This window comes from Tamandua tetradactyla, chromosome 8 (assembly GCF_023851605.1).
Source record: "Tamandua tetradactyla isolate mTamTet1 chromosome 8, mTamTet1.pri, whole genome shotgun sequence".
Lineage (NCBI taxonomy): Eukaryota > Metazoa > Chordata > Mammalia > Pilosa > Myrmecophagidae > Tamandua > Tamandua tetradactyla.
The window spans coordinates 40782585-40802228 of record NC_135334.1 but is presented as its reverse complement, the minus strand read 5'-3'; the positions used below and the strand labels follow the sequence as shown (position 1 = coordinate 40802228).

Genomic DNA, 19644 nt, shown 5'->3' with positions numbered 1-19644 from the left:
CGGGGAAAAGAAAGGGAGGAAGGAAGGAACAAGAAAAGGAAATAAAAGAGAAAGGGGGAGGGGATAAGCAGCTAGCTGTTCGGCCTCCGTCAAGGGAGGTGAAGGAAAAAAAAGTTCTCAGGCGCCGCAGGTCCGGGTCCTTCTCAGCCCCTCCCGAAGCGCAGCCGCCAGACCAGTGCAGCCGGGGCGCAGGGCGGGGGCGGAGGCGCCGGGCGGGGGATGCGGGGCCGCCGCGCAGCCCCCCGGCCCTGAGAACGAGGAGAGCGCCGCTCCCGACGCCCAGCGCCGCCCGGCCCGCAGCTCTTGCCGCTTCTCGCGTCTCGGCCCGTCGAGCCGGGGCGTCCGGGCGGAGCCCTCGTCCGCCGGGTTAGGGGGTGTGCGTCGGGGGAGGCAGAAGCTATGGATCCCGGGCAGCAGCCGCCGTCTCAGCCGGCCCCCCAGGGCCAAGGGCAGCCGCCCGCGCAGACCCCCCAGGGGCAGGGACCGCAGCCGGGGCCCGGGCAGCCGGCGCCCCCGGGGTCCCAGGCGGCGCCGCAGGCCCCTCCCGCTGGGCACCAGATCGTGCACGTCCGGGGGGACTCAGAGACCGATCTGGAGGCGCTCTTCAACGCCGTCATGAACCCCAAGACAGCCAACGTGCCCCAAACCGTACCCATGAGGCTCCGAAAACTGCCCGACTCCTTTTTCAAGCCGCCGGAGCCCAAATCCCACTCCCGACAGGTAACCTAGCCGCCTCTCCCCACATCCCCGTCGGGCGGGCCCCAGGCCTGGGCCGGGGTCGGGGGATCGGGATCGTAGCCCGGGCCGGGGCGAGGGTGTTCCGGGGTGTCTGTCGGGGGCTAGGGGGACTCTCCCCGGTGAGGTGTGCCAACTCCAGGCGCCCGCGCGGCCGCCGTTACCGAGTCCGGGAGTCGGGGGCCGAGATTTGTTTTTCCCCTTGGAGTTTCTCTCTGCGGCTGCAGCCCCGGGGAGTGTGCTTTTCCCCTTCTTCCTTTCTTTCTTTCTTCCCGGGGTTCCCAGGAGGTTGGCGGGAGTGGAGGGGGAGGTGGGGAGGAAGGAAGGGGGTGGGGAGAATCGCCGCCCGGGCCGCGGTGGGCTTGCACAATGCGCGCGCCTCCGCGCGCTCCGCACCTTCGCTCCCGCCGCGCCTGGGGAGGGGGAGGGGGGCCTCTGGCATTTGTGTGTGGGTGAGTTGCCAGCGGCGGCCGAGTTTGTGAAGTTGAGCCCTGGGCCCCCTTTCCTTTGGGCCTCCTGGTTCACTTCAGTCTCCTGGGGAGTCAAATAATTGTTCTCTTGTTTTCCAGTGTTGATTAGAGGGTGGGGGTTGAACCAGTCCATTTAGTTTCTTGCTCTTTTTCCCCCTCCCCCGGCCGAAGGCATTTATTTCCCTCACTGCCCCGGAGGTTTTAGAATACAGGATCCGGGCTTCCCCTGCCCAGGCTTTCCTGGAAGTTGTTTATGGAGTTAGATCTTTCACCCCTGGCTTCCCTTGAGACCTGGAACTCGGGCAGGCCCTCTCTTATTAAACCTAGTAGGTTCACGTGTTGGTTTCCTAGTTGTAAACTATTTACATTCTGCTGAAATGCTTTTAAATTAGCCACATCTGCACGTTACCCAGGCACTGAGTTGCGCATTACCCGTCTCGAGGTTTTAACACAGCCTTAAATAATACTCTGCAGGTTGACTCATAGGCAGAGTCCTGCCTAGTTCAACTGTGATTAAAAGTTAATGTTTGGGAAGCTATGACTAATTCTAGGATCGCCATTGCTTTCTGTTTTTTTTTTTTTTTAAGTTTTTATTTTTATTGCCATTGCTTTTTAGTTCTTGAGGATGTGAACATGGCTGCTTTCCCACCTAGACAACGTTCGATTATTTTGTCAACTTGATTTAATATTGAAGTGAAATTATTTTATTTTGACAGTGTTAACGTTCCGATACGTCTCAGATTTATTTGTGGAGATTTTATTTTTTTTAAGAACTTGCTTCAGGCTAAACTTCAGCATAGAAACTTTGTCCAAAAGTTAATTGGTTTTCCAAATACTGCACTGTAGTTAGTCCACTCGGGCTGTAACTTGAGTGGAAAGAAGAGTTACGCCCCCATTTTCCTTCCCTCTCCTGTTTGCAGGCCTGTTATATATTCTCTTGCGGCAGACTTAAGAGATTTTGGAACTCAGAAAAGTTCACTCAACCTGCTGACAAAAACCGGGGTTAAGGACGAGGAAGGAAAAACAATTTATCTGCTTGCATAAATACTCAATTTGTAAGAGGTAGTGGACTCAAGTAAACTTTTTTCTCTCACACCTGCAAATTGGCATCTGGACTCATGGGTAAATGCATGTTGGCATGCATCCTACAGAGCACACAGCTATGCTGCTGGTTACTTAATAAGTTTTGAAAGCATAATACACTAAAAGTAAAAAAAATTTCAACTGAAAAGTATACTTATTCTTCTAAAAATATTTACACAAGAACTTATACCCATCAGTTTGTGGATAATAGTATTTACCTGGCAGATTCCTACTATTTATAATCTATAGTTTTGTTTGTTTTTAAAAATTTCTGAACTGTTGTGCATCTGTAAGTTTAACTTTTATTTTTTCTTGGAAACTTGACTCTAGTTTTAAGGTATAAATGATTTTGCAGATTCCTCCCAGTCTCCCTTCTTTGCCTTTATGAATTTAGGTAGTTGAGACTTTTTAATAATCAAACCCTCTTTCTAATCAGTGGATTTTAAACAACTACTAAATTATGAATAGATTGAACCTGAGCTGTAAATACTCTTGTCCACAAACTACTTAATGTAAATTCTTGTGTATATTTCATTTATTACCACATTTTTCCATCATGAAAAAAACCGTTTTACAAATAGAGAAAACTGAGGTTTGCAGGTTAAGACATTGTTCATTGTCATACAGTCAGCAAGTTAGAGTAGCTTGGACTGGAACCCAGCTATTTAGGGGTCAGAGTGCAGAAAAGTTTTTGCTATTACACGGTTATAAATATGTAAGTGTGTTAGCTCTTAAGTTATATAAGAAATAGTTAAACTGTTAGTATCTTTGTCATGTAGGTAAAAAGATGTGGTTGGTTTTTCATTTCATTCATTAAGATAGCTTTAAAAAGACAACTTTGGGGTGGTTCTGGATCTTTTTGCATTCTTTAAAAGTTGTATAACTTGTGATGATTACTTTATTGATGGCATTTGTTTATAGTGAGTATAAATGACATTTGACATGGTTTAAGATTTGGCCTAGAAAAAACATTAATTAATTAAAGCTCATTTTAAAAAAAACCTATTTTATATTTCTTGGGTTGCATTTATATCTAAACATTTTAGAACTTGAAAAAGCACCTACATTACCTTGACCTTTTAGAAACTAGGTTTAAAAATTCAATATGTACTATTTTAGGAGTTTCATTCATTCTTTATTAATTGCCTCTAAAAGACGTATCGGTATGTCTAAAATGTAGACATAAACATTTAGATAGGTTGCTCATCAATAAAACCGTAAATGTTTGTACAAGTGCTTTATTAAAACAAAATTAACAGTTTAAAAATATCCATTTGCAAAACGATATTCCTCAGTGTCAAGTAATAAATGTTGAAATATCTGCCTTTGGTACTTAGATATTTGGTTACAATGAAATTTAAAGGAACTCTCTTTTAAAAGTTTTTTATTTTTAAAAAATTTTCATTTTAATATTCCTAATAGGCCAGTACTGATGCAGGCACTGCAGGAGCCCTGACTCCCCAGCATGTTCGAGCTCATTCCTCCCCAGCTTCCCTGCAGCTGGGAGCTGTTTCTCCTGGGACACTGACCTCCACTGGAGTAGTCTCTGGTCCAGCAACGGCACCTACTGCTCAACATCTTCGACAGTCGTCTTTTGAGATACCTGATGATGTACCTCTGCCAGCGGGTTGGGAGATGGCAAAGACATCTTCTGGACAGAGATACTTCTTAAAGTAAGTGAAAATAATGGTGGGGAACAGTTACCTCAGAAAAACATAATTTGGAAAACACAGTAAAGTGGTATGAAAGTATAAAAGGCCATTTATTCTTCCCCCGCCCCCCCCCGCATAGGTATTAGCTAAATACCTCCCAGAGCTTGGGTAGAATTTTGAAAGCTTGATTGATTCTTGGTTCACAGTCTTTTTACAGTCTTTTCTTTTGTGGCAGTTTGAATATTCCCATTTTAAGCTTGTGCCAAACCTGTTAATTAGGCTATAGCAAAACTGAAAGAATACCATGAAATTATTCATATTGTGAGAAATACAAGAGTGGTTTAGGATTATAAAATATATACAGTACTGATATCTTTTTAAATAAGCATTTTGTCAGTGGATAACTACAAAAATAAGTCTGTTAAATTCTGGAACAACAAACACTTTAGCAGTAGTTTGTGGTTTATTAGTGTTTTGTTTTTGTTTTCAAAACATAACAAGAAATAGAAATTTTCAAGTTTGATCTACAGTCATTCAGTGACAAGCCTTTTTTGAGCCGACAGTCCTGAAAAATATAACTTTCTTCTTTTGGAAAATTAAAACAAGATCTTTAGGTTATTATCAGCTTTTTGTCTTAAAAAATGACAATTGCATTAAAACAGAAAAGATCTAAAGATAAACATTTGTAATTTTGAAGTTATAGATGAGATGTTAATATTTTTGTTTGATTTTTTTGGATCAAGTGCATACAAAATGTTGTCTAAAACTAGTTATTAAGACTGAAATTGATCTTTAAAGAAGTTGCTCACTTAACAATATTTAATCAGGTGGCGATAAAGTGAAAAACAATCCTAGTTTTGATTAGATTTGTCTTGATCTATTCCTAAGGCAAATATAAAATGTATATAGTAGATTAAAGAACATAATTAATGATTTTGTTTTTGATGTATGTCTTAATGTAATTTTTGTATTGACTGTCTTTTTAAGATACAAAGTTTTGTGACAGGCTTATTTAGAGGAAGAGGAGAGGAAAAGGTTTGATCTTGAAACTTTTTGCAGTTTTTACTGAAACTTTTTACCTTTTTTTAAAGTTAGTTTTCTGGTGTCCTGGTATCCATTTCAAAGGGTCAGGTTTCAGCTAGAACAATAAAGGGCCTGAGACTGGAAAGTACACACAAGTCTGGCAAACTCATCTGCATGAGCAAGATCATTTGTTCTCAAGCAGACATCCAAAGTAAATGATTGAAAGAGCTGCTCGCTGTGAGGGATGTGTCTTGAAGGGGAAAGGAGTGGAAACAAACCAGGTTGTTAGGAAGCAAAAGAAAGGCTGTACTTTTTTGAACTTCTCCCTGCTGGGTCACATGCTGACCTGGAGAGATTTCTAAACAGCTTAATAGCCTGCTTGCCTTCTGCTTTCTTTGGTTGATGCTGTGGCTGAAAGTATAAACTTAAAGAGCTACATTTATCCTCTTCTTTTTGACTTTGTATCATGTAATAATAGCTTATAGGTAACATCTCCCTATATTTTCATTTTTATTTTGAATGAATGAACTTTTTGTTTTGAGCTGAAATAAATATTCTAGACATTTATTTTAAAAAGAAAATTTCGATGTTTCTTCCTTTGGGAGCAAATGTTTCTCTTAAAGGTATTGATATAGCTGGATTAATGAATAATGTACACACACATACACATATATAGCATACCACAATGCTTGAGTATGCTTACAGGGAATGGTACAAAAATTATGTCATATAAAGAGTGGTTGCAGGAGTGGAGAGAAATTTACCTGGAAAAGAAAAAAATGGAAGAAAATAGAGAAGATATGATTGTTCTCTCTGGATTTTTGAGAGACTTGTGTGGAAATAAAACCGGATTTACATGAAGATTTTTAACTTCATGGAAGAAGTTCTTCAAATCAAACTTTTCAGAAAGAGAAGGGGTTTCCCTGAGAGGTCAGTAAGATAGGTGAAACCATGGATTGAGTATTAAGTATTTTTAGTGTGATCTAAGCAAGATATTTAAGTAGGAAACTTGGTAGTAAACTTAACTGGCTACAAAATGATTGGTTGGTAGCTCTCAGTGGTTGCTTAGAAGTTTCCTAAACATTGCATGTGGAGGATGGGTGCTGTGGACTTATAAAATTTCATATTTTGAAGATTATCTGCTTTATAAATAGGATATGCAATTTGGGGAAATGTTATAAAACAAGATTAGTTCACTTTTTCCAATTGTTAGCTACTGGATGTTATGATTCTTAAACGATCATCAGCTATGTGAGTTGTCATAATACATTTTGTGTACTGGACAGATAAGTGAGAATAATATCTTCTGGCTATGAATCTAAGATGATGATAAACTAAGATTTTGGAGCCAAGTTGTTCTTGTTAAAGCTCATTTTTTATACTAGATTTGATGTTTTAAAGTTAGATTATCTTTGAAATCAATATTTATGTATTTTCTTCTTGTCTAAAGATGATTCTTATTACCAGAAGTAGAATGAAAATTTACAGAATGACATATAGGCATACCCTATACTCATTGTAACAGTGAAAAAGTATATCTTACTATATATATCTTGTTGGATACGTCTTAGAAGTTTTAAGTTACAAAGTATATAATTTATTGAGATTTAGGCATGAAGAAATCTGACTATAAATGGTCTAGACATTTAAGATAATGTAATTGATGGAAAAATTAGAAATGTCAACTTTGGAAACAACTAATTGTCTTGTGGCTATAGATGAAGGAGATTTTAAAGTCATTTGGCCTGTCCTCTGGTTTCTATGCAACATAATAACTGAAGAATTATATGCAGGCAAGTATTGATATTTTTAAAGCTCTCCCTAGCTTAGTGAGATCTCTTTTGGAGAAGTCCTGTACCTCATCTTGGCAAGAGATGTGATGGAAGTATATTAGCTACATTTATCAGTGATACTTATTCAAACTTGGGAGTGATTGTGAAGCATATAAAAAGGGCTTAATCTGTATATTATGTCATATATTCTACTGAATTTACTGTTTGAAACCAAGTTGTTCAACATAGTACACTGAGCTTTTACTTTAAACTAATTCTTTTTACTACTCTGAAAATTATTGCCTTCTTCAGCTGTCTTATAGTTTTCCTACAGGAAATAGTTCTTCAAGTAGTTGGTCAACAACTTCCTATTTCTTTATAAGCTGCTGAATAACTTCCTGAATTAGTTTTCTATAATATCTCTGGTTACAAGGAGTGCTTTTACTTCACAAATTTATTTTATTGAATTGGAAACCTTGTAACTAGTACCATGTACAAAGAAGTTTTTGTACATATTGTACCATGTAGAACCTTTCTTAATTTGATTTAAGAAATAGGAGCCAATGATTTTAAAGGTTTATAGATTTGCATTATTTTAATAATGTGCTGCTAATACATTTTTAAAAGATAGTTTTGTTTCATTTCCATTCTTTTATCATTTTTTGAATCGCTGACCACAGTGTTCTTGGTCCTTGAAGATTCAAGGCTTTTGTTGTTGTGATTTGATTAAAAGTTAATTGGGTAACTTAATCCACAGTTTAAAAAGGAATTTTTTTCAAAGATTTTCAACTTTGTACAGTTTATAACTTAGCCATAAGCCATATTCCCACATTAAATGAAGTTGTCTTGCAGATGTAATTGATCTCTATAACTAGATTAATTCCTTTTCTGCTCCATTAGAGTATATCAGAAATGAATGTTCCTCTGTCCTAATTAAGGCTACCTCAGAAATGTATCAAGTAAAGGAGATGAAGTAAACTTTATTATAATCTGATCTCATGCTTCCCTTTGCAAGCACTTGCTCAGTAGAAGACTATAAACACATAAAGTGTTTATTGTTGCTATAATAAAGAAGTAAATGTTTCAAAAAGGAACAGTTTCATGAAAGAATGCTATTCTTTTTCTTGGTTTCTTGCAATATCAAGTGATTGTAACCGGAATGATTTCCCTGTAAAAATGAAAAACTTGTAATTGTGCCATTAAATGTTGATTAAGCTGAAAAAAAACAAAAAAGCAAAAACACAACTCAAATTGCACTCACAAAGTATTTCCATATCTAAGGGGAGGGCCAGTCTCTGCCTGTTTGTCTTGCTGTTGAGACTAAGTGGGGAGAGAGATGAAAGCACGCCCTTAGCGCTCTGAAAACACACTTGCTTCAGCTCGGTGGGTGGCACCCCCGGGAAGAATGGCCTGCAGTGCCACAGTGATTTAGGCAGAAAAACTCTGGCGAAACTGTTGACTACAGTGGCAGAAGAAAAACAGTTGGAAGATAATGGATGTGACAGAGTAAATAGAACACAGAGATTAACTTATTCACTGGGAAAAATATTGAGTTACTTTTATTGTGAACTAAGCAAGATATTTAATTAGGGAACTAGTTATTTAAGTGCAGTGAACTCAGTTGGCTGCAAGATGGCAAATATAGTTTCTTTAAAAACCATAAAAAAATCTCTTCCCCCTAAGAGCTTCATGTTAATTGTTAAAAAAAAAACAAACAAAAAAACAACCCAGGTAGCATTTGCATATATTGTTGAAACTAAAAAAAAAAAAGGTTTTTTAAACCTAAGATCAGTCCTCATTATGAATGCAGAAAAATAAATTTTATTTTATAGTTAGAAAATTAATATAAATTAATATCTTAAAACAGTAATGCCACGATGACACTCAATTATTGTTTCTCTTAAGGCTGGTGGGGAGACATTTTAAACCAATAACATTTGAGTTGCCAAAATGTAGACTGAAGTTTAAGCTTAGTACAAATCAAAGTGAAGCCCTTTTAAAAATCAGTTGTTAAGGTTTAAGAATATTCAAACTTAATTTGCTATCTTCTGTAATGGCATAATTTAGCCATTAATTATGGCTCGAAAGTTTAATAATAGTTGGGTAACATCGTATAAAGAGAAGTCTTAAAGAGCCCTGTGGTTCTTTAAGCAACTGTGGTTGCTAAGCAATGCAGTTCTTACAAAAAGGGCTTCTGATTCCAGGATTAATCACAACTTCAAGCCATGAAAGAGACGTTGCAGTTTTTATGAAGAAGAAGAATTGCTTCATGGCTCTGATCGCTCAAGTACTGTAGCACTAAGTTTCCTGGGAACAAGTACTGCCACCGTGGAAGCACTTTTATTTGTGCAGGGCTTGACCCCTTCTAAAAGCAAACAAAGTTTAGTATAAATCACAACAGTCCTTTTTTTCTTCTTTCTTTTCTTTAATATTTTAGACCAGAAAAGCGATCAGTAGTTTAATCCTCATTTGGCTCTTAGAATGAGAAGCATCATAATGTTTAACACATTAAGTGATAAATGAAGAAGCATTTGTAGCTCTGAATAATGTTACAAATTAACAAAATGATGCAAATGGCTTATCAATTCTGGGTTTTCTTCAAGTGAATATTTTCAATGTTTTGTTTGTGGTTAGTGCTATTACTTATCTGCCTTCACTTTTGTGTCCTCTATCTCTTCATAGGTTAGTCATTAGACTATCAACTTCAGTTGGGTTCTGATTTGGGGAAGGTGAGAGGAAGGGACATTTTGTAAAAAGCTCCTTCCTTGCTGTTGCAACTGCTTACTTAACCTAAAATAAGTTTTTTTTGTTTTAAGTAACGTCTTTATTTGACCAATGAAGGTGTGCTTTCTGACAACTTGCTTGAAAACTTTTTACCAAGACTATTTGATTTAGGGTTTGGAGTGAAGACAGCTTTCTTCAGAGTGAAAAAAATTCAGTGTGTTATTAGAAAGTTGTTTGAGATCTAATTTTTCATGTAACCCGAAGTGACTAATTTTGAGTAGGCATTTGGTAAAGAGAAGTGAAGTTCTAGTAGAACTTTCCTTCACTCATCTGGAAAGTCCCTTCATCCTCTTGGTTGTTTACCCTATTTACTGTTTTTCTCTTGATATACTCACTTCTTTTAGAGTTTGCTTATCCTCCAGGAATTTGCTGAGACAAAGCATGCATGGTAGGTAACTGTGTTGAGATCTTTTATTTCTGGAACAAAAAAAGATTTTTACTCTTTTTATATTTGATGGAGAGTTTGGTTGTAGAATTTAAGCTTGAGTTATGCCTTGGTGTGGGTCTTTTAAACTTCACAGTGAAGAATGCATGATCTGGAAATTCAGTCTTCAATGTCAGTGTACTGTACAGTGACCCTAACTGTCCCTTCAGTCCTGGGAAAGATCTTTTATTCATTCCTTGATAATTTCTTTCAGTCTGTTTTATCTGTTCTTATTTTCTAGAACTCCTATTAGTCAGAATAACTTTAATTTTCATAACTCCCCCCTCCTCCATTTTCCTTCAGTTAGTTTTTTTCTTTTTTCTTTTTTTTTTTAATTTTAATTTGAGTGCGTGGTCCAGGAAACGAACCCAATCTCCCGAATGAAAGGTGAGCATTCAACCACTGAACCACTTGTGCACCACCACCCTTTTATTTTACTTTCTGGGAGATTCTTCAACTTTATTTTCAGGTTTTTCAGGTAACTATTCATCCTTCTTAATTTCCAACAGCTCTTTCCTGAGTTCATTGTTTCTAAAAAATGTGCAGTTCTTATTTCATGGATATAGTAATATAACATGCCTCTGGGGTTATTATATTTGATGTGTGTGCTGGTCTGAAAAGATGTATGTACCCTAGAAAAGCCATGTTTTAATCCTAATCTCATTTTGTAAAGGCAGCCATTTCTTTTAATCCCTATTCAGCATTGTATGTTTAGAATTGTAATTAGATCATCTCCCTGGAGAAGTGATTTAATCAACAGTGGTTGTTAAGCCGGATTAGGCTGAGGTGTGTCTCAACCCATTTGAGTAGGTGGTGATTAGTTTCTGAAGTCCTATAAAAGAGGAAACATTTTGGAGAATGAGAGAGATTCAGAAAGAACAGAGAACAACATAGCCGTGAAAAGCAGAGAGAATCAGCCAGCAACCCCTGGAGATAAAGAAGGAAAATGCCTCCTGGGGAGCTTCATGAAACAGGAAGCCAGGAGAGGAAACTAGCAGATGATGTCATGTTCATCATGTGCCTTTCCAGCCGAGAGAGAAGCCCTAACTGTGTTCGCCATGTGCCTTCTCACTTGAGAGAGAAACCCTGAGCGTCACTGGTCTTCTTGAACCAAGGTGTCTTTCCCTGGATTCCTTTGATTGGCCATTTCTATAGACCTGTTTTAATTGGACGGGTCTAAGTTCTTGGCCTTAGAACTGTAAACTAGTAACATATTAAATTCCCCCTTTTAAAAGCCATTCTGATTCTGGTATATTGCATTCTGGCTGCTAGTGAACTAGAACAATGTGTCTTTTAAAATTTTCTTCTGTTCCCTTCATTGTCTAAAGTGAGCTTCACTGAATAGTGACACAATAGGGACCAGACCTGAAAGTTGTGGGAGCCCCCACATGTCAATACCTTAGTTATTTTCTCTTTTAGGGGCCAGTTTCTCAGAAAAATGTCAGTCTCTTCTCTAGAGAGCCTGGATGGCCATGGGTATTAAGACTGGTTGTCTTTGTACTAGGGCTGAATGGTGACGGCCTACCCCCTGCTCAGCACTGTGTCGGGTGGCTAAATCTAGAGTCTCTCTGGGTCCATTTCTCTGGAACAGAAATGTCCTATCTCCTTCTCAGGCCATGGAGGAGTGTGCAGTATATTTTTAAAAAGTTGTATATAAACTGGATTCTTGTGAATTCAATTTATAATTGTAAAATGACCCTATAAAGTTGCTGGTTTTATAAGCCCCAAGCAATTACTATTGACAATTTCACGTGATTTTTTTTTTTTTGCATGGGCAGGCACTGGGAATCGAGCCCGGGTCTCTGCCATGGCAGGCAGGAATTCTGCCACTGAGCCACCACCACACCACCTTCATGTGATTTTTGACTTAAATATTACGAAGGATATTTGTTCTTTTTAAAGAACATGTTTAAGGTTTATTTTTGGTGGCAGTAATTGGAAGGCAAGTTGGGTGTCTGTCATGAAAGACTGGAGTGATAAATTGTGGTAGATGCAAACCATGCAGTAATTTTTAGCAGGCAAGGCAAAATATTAGATGGTTACTGAGTAACATGAATAATTCTTAAAATGTCACCTTTCATCAAAAAGGTATAATACAGAGTTAGACAGGAGCAACAAGATGATTTTTAAAAATGAATCTTTCAGTGAATGCTTTTATCAAGCAAAAATAGGTAATTCAATTACATTGTGTGTGAAGCTTGGCCCCTGAAAGTGGCAGTTTTGCTAGTTTATATTTTCATGTTTTGAATTTTCTTAAATAAAGGGAGGACCATCGACTTTGACACTAAATTGTTGGCATTGGGCAGTGTGTGAAGAGGGTTTGGATTCTGAAAATGTGAAAGACTCTTAATTCCTATTCTTATATATGTTAGTGGAGATAATTCCATCTGTATGTCATTTCCAAGTTCTTTGTCAGTGTACCTGACTTTAAAAACTGGGGCTTTAAAGTAATCAACCTTATGGAATTAGTAATGGCTCCCTTTCTTTTTCTTTTTGGATTAGTTTTTTCTCAAACAGAGGGGGTAGTAAAAATAAATTATGTTTTCATATCTACATTGTTTGAATGAATATTAGCATGGTTATTTGGGCCTAACCTGGGTTTTATCTTAGTTTAGGTTTTGCTTTCCTTCACCAAGTATTCTTTTAGTAGATAGCTTAGAAAAGTAGACTATATTCAGTCTTCAATAGACTATTGTGGATTTGTTGTTGTTGTTTAAACCTGTATAATATCCTATGGAAACATTAGCATTTTTAGGGGCTAAGTTAGAATTTCATGAAGATTGGTTGTGTCTGGGTTAAATAGATTCATCCATAGTTGCTGACTGAGATGTTTTAGGACCCTTTGCTATTGATTTCAAATGAATCTCTCTGTTTACTTTTTCAGCAACCTCTGCCTAGAAAATGGTCACATGAAAATCTTTTGTGAAAAAAGAGGAAGCAAACCTTTAAAAGAAAAAACATAAAATCTTTAGTGGCCAATGTAAAACCAGACCAGAGCATTCTATTGCCATCAGAGATGAGGGTTAGATAATATTAAAAAGCATGGATATTTCCACAAAGTATTAAAATGTTTAATGGTATAGGGAGGAATGGAATAGAGTCAGTGAATCTTATTTAAACATGTAAAGTAAAACAGCATGTCATAACAGTCGCATGCTGAGGTTAGAAATGAGCTGAATAAATGGGAGATTTCTGAGACCCTTCCTAGGACAAATCCTTACCCGTGATTATGTCACATTAAAATTTACCAAGCTCCTTTGGATAACTACTTTTCTTTTTTTAAGATAAAAAAATTCTAGGAAAGAGTTGGCTAAAATACAGATGTTTCTGTTTTTCCTCTACACATGTTCAGACTGATATAGGTTATGTTTCCGAAATCACATAGTTTGGATGGGCTCCAGGTGATGTAATAGGATCACTTTTAACCCCTCCCAGCTGGAGACTTTCCTGTTAGGACTGGTACAAACCTCTTCTTATGAGTGAAAAAAAAATTGCTATTTCTCAACAATGATAAATAACATTAATGTTACTATCCTCTGTATTTGAGGAGAATGCGTGCCCTTTTTATACCTGTAGAAAATATATTCTTCAACTCTGAGTTAGTACCCATCATACTACAGATAGGATATATTGCTCAGTTTGTCGCTAGATAAACTTCCCCCCTTCAAAAAGGTTGATTTTCCTCAAAAAAAGACTCATGTGGTTCTGGATGATTTGTGTTTAGTTGCTTGCTTTGATGGTACTTTGATGGTGCTTTGATGATGGTTAATAATAGGGTTTTTCTCCCTGCGTTCTGCTATTTTCTGTGAACTCACTATCTGTGCTTACTGGTCTCTTGACTTAGTGGTTTTATGTAGCAGGCATTGTTTAAAGGTTTCCCTAAGCCCCACTCTGTGGAATTGGAACAAAATTAATCTGTCAATCTTGATGGATTGATTTAGTCTCAAGACTCAGTTGTAAGTCGTTTTGTTTGCCTTTTTGTTATTAACTATCTCTTACTGGAGAAACTGTTGAGGCTAGCTATAGGCTCAGTAAAGATAGATCTTGCCCTCTGCATTGGTTTGAAATGGTATTGTACCACAGAAAAGTTGCGTTCTTTTAATCCTAATCCAGGCTTGTGGGGGCAGACCTATTTTAGGGTAGGGTCTTTTGATTAGGTTGTTTCCATAGAGTTGTGACCCCACCCATTCAGGGTGGGTCTTAATTAGTTCACTGGAATTCTTAGAGGAGCTCTTGGAAAGAGAGCTCAGTGCCAACACCGAGAGCAGGTGCCTAGACACAGACATTTAAAGATGCTTGGAGAACCAACCAGGAAAGCAGAGACATGAAACTAAGACACAGACGTTTGGAAATGCCAAGCCAAGAGATGAAATAGAGAGTTTGCCCCAGCAAAACCAACAGAAACTCAGAGAGGAGATCACTGGAACTAGGAAAATGGTAAAACCTGGGTACAAAGTGCCAGTGGACATCACCATCTACCTTCTCATGTGACAGAGAAACCCCAAAAGTGATCAGCCTTTCTAGAGTGAAGGTAAACTCTTGTTGATGCCTTAGTTTGGATGTTTTCATGGTCTTAGAATTGTAAATTTTAACCTAATAAATCTCCTTTATAAAAGCCAATCCATTTCTGGCAAGTTGCATTCCAGCAATTTTAGCAAACCGAGACACCCTCTTTATTCAGTGTCATCTAGCTCCTAATGTATTTATTGGGAGATGACGTCCGTTCTACCTCTCACTAATTTCAGAGTTAGTTTTGTTTGATAGTTTCCCAGATTTATGCCTGTAGTCTGCATGTAATTAGTGTTGTCCCTTTCAGTCTGAAAAATATTGGTTTGGATGAAAGTTACGTATGCTTACTCTGCTAAAAAGCATGCTAGCTAGAGTGTTACTTTTGTGTTATAATTTTATGAGTTTGAGACTATTAAACTCATTTAACTGGAACTATTTTTAAAAGATACTGTTTGTTTTCTGGATATAAAATAACAATAGTTCTACTCCAGAGTGTTACAAGTTCATTTCCTGGATGGTAAATACTTAACTATTTTAGTCTTTAATGAATAAGAAATAAAATTCTGTTGTTTTAAAAAGCTTGAATGTGAAGATTGTTAAATATAATTGTTCCCATATACATTTTTTTAAAAGGTTTATTTTGATATTAGACTCTTTCTAAAATATTTGTTTGGCTACTTTGTGACTATTATTTGTTAGAAAGTGCTTCTTAAAGGGGTTTTCATTTCAATTTCTTGTACTTTTCAAATTTAGCTACATGTTTGTTTAGAGTAAACTTATTTACTAGAATTATGTGATGTGACTATAAACGTTTTCATATATTGATGACTCCGTTTTAGTAATTATCACTGCACATATTGAAACTGGTGTAAAAAGGTTTCAATGCTTTGCTTTTTAAAGTTGCATTAGGAAAGCTACTGATGACTAAAACATCTACTTTCAGAGATTTACAAAGCTTTTTAAAATTAAGCTTTAAAATTTGTTTTAGAAAAAGTACAATCAAATGGTTTAACTTATTTTAAATGCCAAAGCCAGGTAAATATTTGAGTACTTACTTATTAGTTAACTTTATTCAAATAAATTGTAAAACTGTCTAATAATGTCTATCATCATTACCACATTTTGTCTCTAAAACCTTCTGGGATTTTAACTTTATTAACAAAAATTTTGTGGGACACAGCAGTCAGATTATTTATCTACCTACCTACCTAAACTCAGTTTAATATGATTTTGGAAGGAAGGAGGAGTTTCAGGAATGCTAGTGGTTAAGGAATTAATCTAGTCAGCAACAACATACTAAGCTAAGATTTCAATTGTACTGTCTTAAAGTAAGCCACATGGAGGCCATTCATCATTATTGGTTTAATTAAAGAGAGTTGCATTGTGAAAAATTGTGTTTAAAAAGTCAGCTATTAGGGCGGGCAGCAGTGATTTGGCAGAATTCTCACCTGCCATGCTGGAGACACAGGTTCGGTTCCTGGAGCTGCCCATGCCAAAAAAATAAAAAATAAAAACGTCAGCTCTTTAGGTGATATTATCAGAGGTCTCACCTTCTTTGGCTTTGACTTGTTAGGGAAACCTTTTATTTTCACAGTTAAGGTGTCAGAATAGCGCCTTTTGCCATACTGATATGTTGCTACTCCGATTTTTGAAATATCAAAATATTATAAACAGTATGTACATTATGTGCAGTTGTATGGTGTGGGAGTTCAATTTTTCCATCTCAATATTGTCTCTCCCTACTATGCTTTAGAGATATGTATTTTGTCCTAATATGCTATAAACCGTCTGTATGAACCTCTTTTTTAATCTATGAAAAACTTAAACTTAGAGAAGAATGTATAAAACATACTAATTCTGAAGAACGAGTAGGAAGCAAACATCCACGTAGCCCTAATAAAGAGAACATTGCTAGTTTCTTGGAAGCCTCCCATGTACTTCTCTTGCTTATCACATCCCTTTCCCTATGTCTAGAGTCAACCTCCTGACTTTTTTTTTTTTTTTAATTTTTTTATTAATCAAAAAAAAGAAAAGAAATTACCGCAACATTTAGAAATCATTCCATTCTACAAATGCACTCAGTAATTCTTAGTATCATCACATAGATGTATGATCATCATTTCTTAGTACATTTGCATCGATTTAGGAAAAGAACTAGCAAAACAGCAGAAAAAAATATAGAATGTTAATATAGAGAAGAGAATTAAAATAATAATACTAATAATATATATATATATAAAAAGGAAAAAGAAAAAAAACAAAAACAAAAGATACAAACACACAAACAAACAAAAAACCATATTTCAGGTGCAGCTTCATTCAGTGTTCCAACATAGTTACATTACACTTAGGTATTATTGTGCTGTCCATTTTTGAGTTTTTGTATCTAGTCCTGTTGCACAGTCTGTATCCCTTCAGCTTCAATTACCCATTATCTTACCCTGTTTCTAACTCCTGCTGGTCTCTGTTACCAATGATATATTCCAAGTTGATTCTCGAATGTCGGTTCACATCAGTGGGACCTTACAGTATTTGTCCTTTAGTTTTTGGCTAGACTCACTCAGCATAATGTTCTCTAGGTCCATCCATGTTATTACATGCTTCATAAGTTTAGTCTGTCTTAAAGCTGCATAATATTCCATCGTAGGTATACGCCACAGTTTGTTTAGCCACTCGTCTGTTGATGAACATTTTGGCTGTTTCCATCTCTTTGCAATTGTAGATAATGCTGCTATAAACACTGGTGTGCAAATGTCCGTCTGTGTCTTTGCCCTTAAGTCCCTTGAGTAGATACCTAGCAGTGGTATTGCTGGGTCGTAATCCATTCTGCCATTCTATGTCTTTTGATTGGGAAATTCAGTCCATTAACTTTTAGTATTATTACTGTTTGGATAATATTTTCCTCTACCATTTTGGCTTTTGTATTATATATATCATATCTGATTTTCCTTCTTTCTACATTTTACTCCATACCTCTCTCTTCTGTTTTTCCGTATCTGACTCTAGTGCTCCCTTTAGTATTTCTTGCAGAGCTGGTCTCTTGGTCACAAATTCTCTCAGTGACTTTTTGTCTATAAATGTTTTAATTTCTCCTTCATTTTTGAAGGACAATTTTGCTGGATATAGGAGTCTTGGTTGGCAGTTTTTCTCTTTTAGTAATTTAAATATATCATCCCACTGTCTTCTAGCTTCCATGGTTTCTGCTGAGAAATCTACACATAGTCTTATTGGGTTTCCCTTGTATGTGACAGATTGTTTTTCTCTTGCTGCTTTCAAGATCCTCTCTTTCTCTTTGACCTCTGACATTCTAACTAGTAAGTGTCTTGGAGAACGCCTATTTGGGTCTATTCTCTTTGGGGTGCGCTGCACTTCTTGGATCTGTAAATTTAGGTCTTTCATAAGAGTTGGGAAATTTTCAGTGATGATTTCTTCCATTAGTTTTTCTCCTCCTTTTCCCTTCTCTTCTCCTTCTGGGACGCCCACAACACGTATATTTGTGCGCTTCATATTGTCATTCAGTTCCCTGATCCCCTGCTCAAGTTTTTCCATTCTTTTCCCTATAGTTTCTGTTTCTTTTTGGAATTCAGATGTTCCATCCTCCAGTTCACTAATTGTAGCTTCTGTCTCTTTAGATCTACCATTGTAGGTATCCATTGTTTTTTCCATTTTTTCTTCTTTGTCCTTCTCTCCCATAAGTTCTGTGATTTGTTTTTTCAGATTTTCTATTTCTTCTTTTTGTTCAGCCCATGTCTTCTTCATGTCCTCCCTCAATTTATTGATTTGGTTTTTGAAGAATTTTTCCATTTCTGTTCGTATATTCAGCATTAGTTGTCTCAGCTCCTGTATCTCATTTGAACTATTGGTTTGTTCCTTTGACTGGGCCATATCTTCAATTTTCCGAGCGTCATCCATTATTTTCTGCTGGTGTCTGGGCATTTGATCAGATTTCCCTGGGTGTGGGACCCAGCTGGTTGAAAGCTTTTTCTGTGAAATCTCTGGGCTCTGTTTTTCTTTTCCTGCCCAGTAGGTGGCGCTCGTGGCGCTCGTCTGTCTGCACAGCAGTCGGCCCGGGAAACCGCGCGTGCAGGTGGGGGTCGTTGGCCGCCACAGCTTGGGAGAGTGCCGGTCCTAATTGCCCAGCTGGCCCGAAACGCCAAGCGTGACGGGAGGGCCCCGCTATCCAACGTTCCCAGTCAGACCGGGGAGCCACGTGCGTGGAGGGGACCCCAGTCGCCAGCCGACCCGGCCGGGAAAACGCGCGCCCCTCGGGTAGCTCACCGCAGCAGATTCTCCCTGCCCGTTCAGCTGTTCCAGAATGGGGTACGCTGTCTTTTTGGTCTCTGTCGTGACTCCGGGAGCTGTTTCGTATTGTTTCTGTTTCTTTAGTTGCTTTTCTGGAGGAGGAACTAAGACCCGCGCGTCTTACTAAGCCGCCATCTTCTCCGGAAGTCCAACCTCCTAACTTTTGCTTCGACTTTTCTTTTTAGTTTTACCACCTACATATCTATCTCTTTCATGTGTAGTTCCTATCACTGCATAACAAAGTTCTCCAAGACATGATGGGTTGAAACAACAGTTTTTTTTTTTTACATCATAAAATTGTGTGGGTCAGGAATTCAGCCAGGGAATAGCTGTTCCTTGTAATAATGATGGAAGTCACTCAGTGCCATTCACCTGACAGATGGGTCTGTCTAGACCAGAGTCTATTGATGGCCTGGTGTGTTGATGTGAAGAGCTAGAAAGCTGGGTTTAGCTGGGATTATCCTCCAGAGTGCCTATCCGTGGACTCTACAGCACTGTGGTCACAGGGTAGATTTCTTAAATGTGGCTGAGGATTACTAGAGAGAGGATTTCCAGAGGCCCAAGCAGACATTCCAAATATGTTATGGCCCAGTTTTGGACATCTTTTCCATTGATCAGATTGGTCTCTAAGACCAGTACAGATTCAAAGAAAAAAAACTAGACTTTATTTCCCTGTGGGAGGAATAGCAAAGAATATGTGGTCATTTTTAACCCACTGCAACTCCTAAATTGTAGTTTAGTTCCTCCTGATTTTTAACTTTATATAAATGAGGTAATGCTGCAAATATTTTTGTGATTTGCTTTCTTTGATCAACAATGATCAAAACTCATGAATGTTAAAGAATGAAAGAGGACCCGTATCTCACACCCTATACAAAAGTTAACTCAAA

At 37.9% G+C, this 19644-nt stretch overlaps 1 protein-coding gene across 9 annotated transcripts in view; it reads left to right on the top strand.

Annotated features, from left to right (window-relative positions):
- The first annotated feature begins 249 nt into the window (after positions 1-249).
- Positions 250-19644, top strand: part of YAP1 (Yes1 associated transcriptional regulator) — a 144426-nt gene continuing 125031 nt past the window's right edge. For 2 of the 9 annotated variants that reach the window (XM_077113151.1, XM_077113144.1), the window contains exons 1-2: positions 253-720; positions 3711-3961. In XM_077113151.1, coding sequence (XP_076969266.1) covers positions 400-720; positions 3711-3961 — 572 coding nt within the window. In that variant the 5' untranslated portion in view covers positions 253-399. Of the gene's footprint in view, positions 721-3710; positions 3962-19644 lie in introns of all 9 variants that reach the window. The other 7 variants (XM_077113145.1, XM_077113146.1, XM_077113143.1 and 4 more) reach the window with 6 other exon arrangements.